Source organism: Olea europaea, chromosome 1 (assembly GCF_002742605.1).
Source record: "Olea europaea var. sylvestris chromosome 1, O_europaea_v1, whole genome shotgun sequence".
Lineage (NCBI taxonomy): Eukaryota > Viridiplantae > Streptophyta > Magnoliopsida > Lamiales > Oleaceae > Olea > Olea europaea.
Genome location: NC_036237.1, coordinates 20,533,046 through 20,540,499, shown reverse-complemented (window position 1 = coordinate 20,540,499; position 7,454 = coordinate 20,533,046). Strand labels below are relative to the sequence as shown.

The window sequence follows — 7,454 nt, the reverse complement described above, 5'->3', positions numbered from 1 at the left end:
TTCCCTCATCAACCTCATCCCAATGAACTGGTGATCTACAGTTTCTTTCCTAAATGTCTCATATGGTGCCACGCAATAGAGGTGTGATAGCTATTGTTGTAAGCGAACTCAATCAAGGGTAAATGTTTTTCCCAATGTCTTCCAAACTCGAGGACACATGTTCGAAGCATATCTTCTAGTACTTGAATTGTTCGCTTAGACTAACCATCAGTCTAAGGGTAAAAAGCCATAGTAAATTTTAGCTTAGTTATCATAGATTGGTGCAGACTTTTTCAAAAGTTCGATGTAAACCATGAATCTCTATTTGATACAATTGAAACAGGTACACCATACAACCTTACTATCTCATTCACATACAATTGTGCCAATTGATCCATAGAAAATATCATCTGAACCGACAAGAAATGAACCATTTGTTGAGTCAATCTACAATGACCTAAATAGCCACAATACTCATTGTTGATTTTGGAAAATAGACCACAAAGTCCATCATTACATGCTTCCATTTCCACTTTGAAACTTCTAACAGTTCAAGTAACCCATTGGTTGTTGATGTTAAGCTTTCACTTGCTGACATACTAAATACCTTTCAACATACTCGGTTATATTTCTCTTCATGCCTTTCCACCAAAGTGTTTTCTTAAGATCTCGGTACATCTTTGTACCTTTTAAATGTGTGGAATGAGGAGTGGAGTGAGCCTATTCTAATATTTGGTTGTTCAATTCCTTGAAGTCAGGCACGCATAGCATCCTTGATAATACAGGATTTCATCCTTATACATCGTGAAATCATTTCGCTTCTTTGTCCGAGCAATAACACTTGACGGTGTTGTGACCACTTGGTGGTTTAATCTCTCGAACTATTTCCAAATGGCTCTTGTATGGTCAAAGTCGCCACTTGACTTGTCACTTTACGACTCAAGGTGTCTGTTACAACATTTGCCTTCCTTGGGTGATAGCGAATGTTACCATCATAATCTTTTATCAACTCAAGCCATCTTCTCTATCTCATGTTCTACTCCTTCTTAGTGAAGATGTATTTGATATTTTTGTGGTCTGTATAAATGTCACACTTACCTCCATAAAAGATAGTGCTAGCAAATTTTTAGTGCAAGAAATGTAACAAGTTCTAAGTCATGCGCAGGGTAGTTTTGCTCATGTGACTTCAATTATCTTGATGTATAAGCGACCACTTTACTGTGCTGCATTAAGAAACATTCGAGTCCTTTCTTAGAAGCATCACTATAAATCACAAAGCCCTCTGATTCTTTAGGTATAGTTAATATTGGAGCATTTACTAGCTTTTGCTTTAGTTCCTCAAACCTTTGCTCACATTTATCTATCCAATCAAAACTTGCACCTTTACGTGTTAATTGTATTAGTGATCCTACTATCTTGGAAGATCCTTCAATAAACCTCCTATAGTATCCTGTCAAGCGCAACAAGCTGTGAATTTCTCTTATATTGGTTGGCCTTGACCAATTTAACACTGTATCCACTTTACTTGGATCAACCTTTATTCCTCGAGCTTGAAAACATGTCTAAAGAATGCTACCCTTTCCAACCAAAACTCACATTTCTTGAATTTAGCATAAAGTTTCTTCTTAAAGGACTCCAAATACTACTTTAAGTGTTCTTCATGCTTTTCTTTACTTTTTGAGTATGTCAGAATATCATCGATGAATACAATACCAAACCGATCAAGGTACTCATGGAAGACATGATTTATCAAGCCTATAAAGACTCCCAGAATGTTAGTTAAACCAAATGGCATAACTAAAAATTCGTAACGTCCATACCGACTTCAAAAGGCTGTCTTCGAGATATCACCTGCATTGATTCTTAATTGATGGTAAATAGATCTCAGGTCAATCTTGGAGAATACCACTGTCCCTTGAAGTTGATCAAATAAGTCTTTTATCCTGGGGAGAGGATACTTATTCTTGATGGTGATTTCGTTCAATTCCCTATAATCAATGCACATTTTCATTAAGCCATCATTCTTCTTAACAAATAGCACCGACGCTCCCTATGGTGAAATATAAGGCCGGATAAATCCTTTTTCTAACAATTCTTCTATCTATGCTTTTAGTTCCTGTAACTCTTTTGATGCCATCCTATAAGAAGCCTTAGATATAGGCGCGGAGCCGTGAACTCTACATCCCGTTCTGGCGGCATGCCATGCAATTCTTCCAGAAAAACTCTTGGATTTTCACTTACCACTCTAACATCATTAGCTGTCAATTCATTATTTTCTTCCTTTTCTATCACCGACATCGGTATTCTTATACTATATTTTGATTATAAGATCTGTTGTGCTTTCATCACAGAAATAACATAGGATAGAGGTCTATTCCTTGTTATAGATAAATGAATTTCCTCTTCTCTTAGAAAGACCACTTTTTTCTCATAGCAAAGAATTTTTGCGTATTACTTGGATAGCTAGTCCATCCTAAGAATCACATCAAATTCGTTCATATCTATCACATACAACTCCATTTCCAATGATCTACCATCAATTTTTATCATTGCTATTTTAACAACGTGATCAGTATTCAACATATTCTTTGAGAGGATAGACACTACTAAGGAAAACGTGCATATTCAACCATTATACCTAGTTTACGTACAGACTTAAGGAATAATAAGGAATGAGTTGTGACAGAATCTATCAATACATAAGCTAATAAGTCAAATATGAGGATGTTACCTACCAAAACATTTCTATTTTTTGATAAGTGTGTTTTTAAATACTTATTCGGTCCACAAAACATGACTAATTGTTGATAAAATTGGTTGATTGTGACTTAATTCTATGTAATTTCATGTTATAGGACCCTATTGATGGATATGATGAAACTCAAGAGAAAAGATGCGAAAAATGGCAAAAATGAAAGAAAATGTAACTTCAGGGACAAAGTTGCATTTAATCTATAGATGAGACGAGTGATGAAATGAAGATTCAAGAGTGTTAGAGGTCAATTGGAGGAGAAAAGGAGTCAAAGCGGTGAAATATGGTCGAAGTATTATCACATATCAACTTTCAGGTGAAAAAGCTATGCTCAAAATTTTTAGTCTCTACTTGAGACCTATTTTGGGCATAGTAAACATCAGAATTTGAGAAAACCTATTTCTATCAAAATTGTAGATCCTTGAGTTAGATTCTCAACACACTTTGAATCACTTAAATCAGAGATTGAGATAGAAAGTTATGATCAAAATGTTGAAAGCTATCTGGCAAAAAAAATGCTTGAACTATGCGGTCGCATAGTAGTATTCAGAGACTCCAAGAGGGCATTTTGGCATAACTACACGGTCGCATAGCTTTGTACTATGCTGTCTTATAGTCCAAAATATGGGACTAATCCTACAGTTTCCTATTTTCGATATAACTCTTTTGAAATTCGATTGGAACGCGATATAAAAATCTAGAACCATCATATTTCGAGGGAGAATGCATTGGGAGGCAAGAAAAACACATATTGGAGAGAATTTGGAGCCACAACATCGAAGAAAAACACAAATACTAATGGGATTTCACGCAATTATTTAACCTGGTGATGTTATTTCTTCAAGTTATTATATATTTGGTAATTTTCTCCATGCTAGGCTAGAAATTCTTGTGCTAGGAGATCGATAAACCTTGTAATGTAATTCTTAATTCCTTGTTTCATATTTTTGACATTAAAACACGTTTGATTATTTTGAACGATTTATATGCATTTCATTTCTTCCGCAATTAAGGGCCTGTAATTGTGTGAGTTTTGGTGACTTATTTCTTGCATTCGAGAGAAGGGAAATAGGTTTGACAAGGTATAAATCATCGTAGAGTCCGATAGGAGATAGATATATGCCGCTATGCTCTGCGTTAATCTTTAAGTGCTCACAAAATTACATGCATTCTTGTATATTTGCATCCATCATAGAGATATAGACTGGTGGTATATGAGAGCAGGTTCAACTTTTCTCGAGAGAGACTGTTGGATAGATTCAGGAGTATTGATTCTTCATAATTTCAACGTGTTGTCAAAATTAAAGAACTACGGTTAAATTGAGCATTGCTAAGGGATTCGTAATCCTATTGCGTTATACATTCATTGAATTCATTAATTTGTATTCCAAACATTCAATTTGCATCTTTAGTTCATCTAAGCGTCAATTTGCATCTTAATTCATTCAAGTCATAAACATTTGCAAACCTAGTTTAGATTAGGGTTTAGTTAAGCTAAAAAAAATCACTTTTGATGTTCTAGTTTCGGTTAAGGTCAAGATAAATAAAATTAGGCTACCCAATCTCTGTAAAATGACATTTGGAACTCGAAATTCCACTTTATTACTTATTATGAACCGTACACTTGCAGAGATTTAAATCGAAATATATTTTCGTGAACAAATTTTTGGTGCCGTAGACAGTATTGAGCATTAGTTTGGTTTTATTTTTTCTAAGCACTAATTCAAACTTTAATTTTTAATTTTTTTAATTTTGATATTTTTTAGTTTATTTTATTTTATTGTGTTTAGTTATTCAATTTGTTTGAATCTGAATGCTACTACTGATTTGGTTGTAGAGTTGCATGTTAAGATTGACAGGAGGAGAATTAATTCCAGCAGATCTAGAAATTGAGCAGAACTTTCATCGATTGCAGCGAGAGAATAGAGAGGCAGATCAACAATAATAGGAACCAATGGCTAATGTAGAACAATCCAATTTTTCAAGCCAATGAAGAAGGGACAGCGGACGAGGGAAATATGCTCATAGGAGATTTCCTGACCCCTCAAATAATCAAAAGTCAATCCAGCATAGTCTACCCTCCGTTTGGATAGCCCAACTTCCAGCTGAAAACTAACATGATACAACTGTTTCAGAATGAGCATTTGTTTTATGGTAGAGCTGAGGAGAACCCACATACACACGTCTCTTGATTCTTGGAGATGTGCCAACACTTCAGGTATCAAGGTATCTCAGACGATGCAATCAAATTGAGGTTGTTTCCATATACACTGCAGATAAGGCAATTGAACAGCTCGACTCCCAACCGATCACCATCATTACTGCATGGAATGATTTAGCATTTAAATTCGGTACCAATTTCTTCCGGCTTACCAATATTGCAAAGCTCAAGCATGACATATCCATCTTCCGTCAAGGCAAATCTGAGTCTTTTGATGAAGCCTAGAATAGATTTAAAATATGCTGAGGAAATGTCCACATCACGGGATCAGCAAGGGACTCTAGGCCCAGTACTTCTATGCAGGACTACTTCCAGATTTCAAAAGCACGGTTGACTTTTAATCTAACGGGTCACTAACTATTAAATCCATTGATGAGGCACACAAGTTATTTGAGACTATGGCTTCTATATCTGCTATGTGGACATCAAAACGGGCGGTTCAGAAGAGGACACCGAGAGTTTATGAGGTAGATGCATATTCAGCCTTATCAGCGAAGATTGACTCCCTATTTCACAAGGTGGAAATCATATCACAGTCAGCAAATGCAACAAATGCACGAAAACTAAATTGTGAAGAATGTGGAGCAAATCATAAAACGGCTGAATGCCAAATTTGGTCACAGGGAATGGAACAAACAGAGTACACAAAAGCCACCATTGGAAGAGATGTTTGAGAAGTTCATGGTAACAACCAATCAGTATATGGAAGCCAACAACCAGTTTATGCGAAGGACAGAAGCAACTCTTCAAGACCAAAGTGCAGCGATCAAGAATTTGGAGACACAAATGGGACAGATGGCAATCTCTATGACGGGTAGAGCACCAAGAAATCTACCCAGCAACACTGAAATCAATCCCAAAGAGCAAGCTAAGGCTATTATAACTCGAAGTGGAGTGCAATTACCGGAAAGCCATGTCAAGAAAACAGGTGTGACTGTAGAGACATCCTCCCTTGCTGAAGATGAGACTGCTGTAAAGGAATCAACTCCAGGGGAAAATTCAGAAAAATCACAGGATAAGGCCAAGGTTACAGTCAACCCATACGAGCCTCCAATTCCCTTTCCACAGCGGTTGAATAAGCATAAAATGGAGCAGCAGTACAAGAAATTTCTAGAAGTCTTCAAAAAGCTTCATATCAACATCCCACTAGCCGATGCACTATTACAAATGCCCAGCTATGCAAAATTTCTAAAAGACATATTATCAAATAAACGCAAGCTGGATGATCATGAAACAGTAATGCTAACCGAAGAGTGCAGCGCAAGAATTCAGAAAAAGCTTCCACCAAAATTGAAAGATCTAGGGAGTTTCACTGTCCCTTGCACAATTGGTGATTTTTATTTGAATAAAGTATTGTGTGATCTAGGTGCGAGTATTAACTTGATACCACTCTCTATTTTCAGAAAACTAGGATTGGAAGAGCCTAAGGCAACCACAGTAACTCTACAGCTGGCAGATCGATCACTTACACATCCACGAGGAATTATTGAAGATGTATTGGTCAAAGTGGATAAACTCATATTCCCAGTGGACTTCTTAATTCTAGACATGGAAGAAGACAAGGACGTGCCTATCATATTGGGGCGACCATTTTTGGCAACTGCAAGAGCTCTCATAGATGTGCAACCAGGACAATTAACTTTGAGACTGGGGAAGGAGCAAGCCTCTTTTAATGTTTTCAAAGCAATGAAATATCCCACCGAGCCAGACACCTGTTTTCAGATTGATGTGATTGACATAGGAATCCCCTACAATTACAAGTTGAAGAAATCGCCAGACATTCAGGAGGCCGATATTATGCACCCTCAATCCACTCTCACTGACTCAAAGGAGATTGAGGTATACATCGTGTAGTCTCAAAAGGATGATGAAAGAGAGTCACACCACTTGAAAAAGGACAGGTTTGAAGTGTGGAGGACAACTGCAATGTGGAACAAGGCCATATTGAACAAACTACCTCCCAAGCTATATTTAAAGTGCCATAACACACCTATGCTAAAAGTTGAGCTATCGACTATAAAATAGCACATGTTGGGAGGCAACCCAACGTTTCCATCCTTTCATTTACTTCATTTTGCAATAGTTTAGGAACTTTTCATTTTTTTATCATTATCAATAGTTTTAGGTCATCAATCATACATCCATATCACATGGAGTCTAGGCATGGTCCACACGAGTCTCAATGCACTGAGCACGAGTCATGAGGTTGAAGTCCTATTTTAGTCAGTCATGTGTCAAATTGAACAAAGTGCATGTTTTGAGTGAAGTTTCGTTGGTGATTCACATTTTTGTGATATGAACCCTAAGTTGAGACATAAATTATGCATTCTACACACCAAAAATCTATACATGCACTTTGAAGCAAGTTTGGGAGATTTGTGCACTATGTCGGTTATTTGTTGCCTCAGTTGCATCTGTTTACACCATGTGAACTAATACCTATACTTTGCACTTTTATAGGATACCGCCAAGAAGAATGTCACAGGGAAAGGAGAAACACTG

At 36.8% G+C, this 7,454-nt stretch overlaps 1 protein-coding gene across 1 annotated transcript; it reads left to right on the top strand.

Moving 5' to 3' along the window:
* The first annotated feature begins 5,350 nt into the window (after nt 1–5,350).
* Nucleotides 5,351–6,806, top strand: LOC111405709. Its single transcript, XM_023034718.1, has 3 exons — nt 5,351–5,487; nt 5,576–6,205; nt 6,356–6,806. Exons 1-3 carry the CDS (start codon nt 5,351–5,353, stop codon nt 6,804–6,806), a joined length of 1,218 nt encoding a protein of 405 aa, XP_022890486.1.
* The last annotated feature ends 648 nt before the right edge of the window (nt 6,807–7,454 follow it).

Coding starts and splice junctions, on each gene's coding strand:
- LOC111405709 (XM_023034718.1), top strand. CDS start 5,351: ATGGCTTCTATATCTGCTATGTGGACATCAAAACGGGCGGTTCAGAAG. Junction 5,488..5,575: donor AAGGTGGAAATCATATCACA/GTCAGCAAATGC, acceptor ATTTGGTCACAG/GGAATGGAACAAACAGAGTA. Junction 6,206..6,355: donor ACAGTAATGCTAACCGAAGA/GTGCAGCGCAAG, acceptor CTCTATTTTCAG/AAAACTAGGATTGGAAGAGC.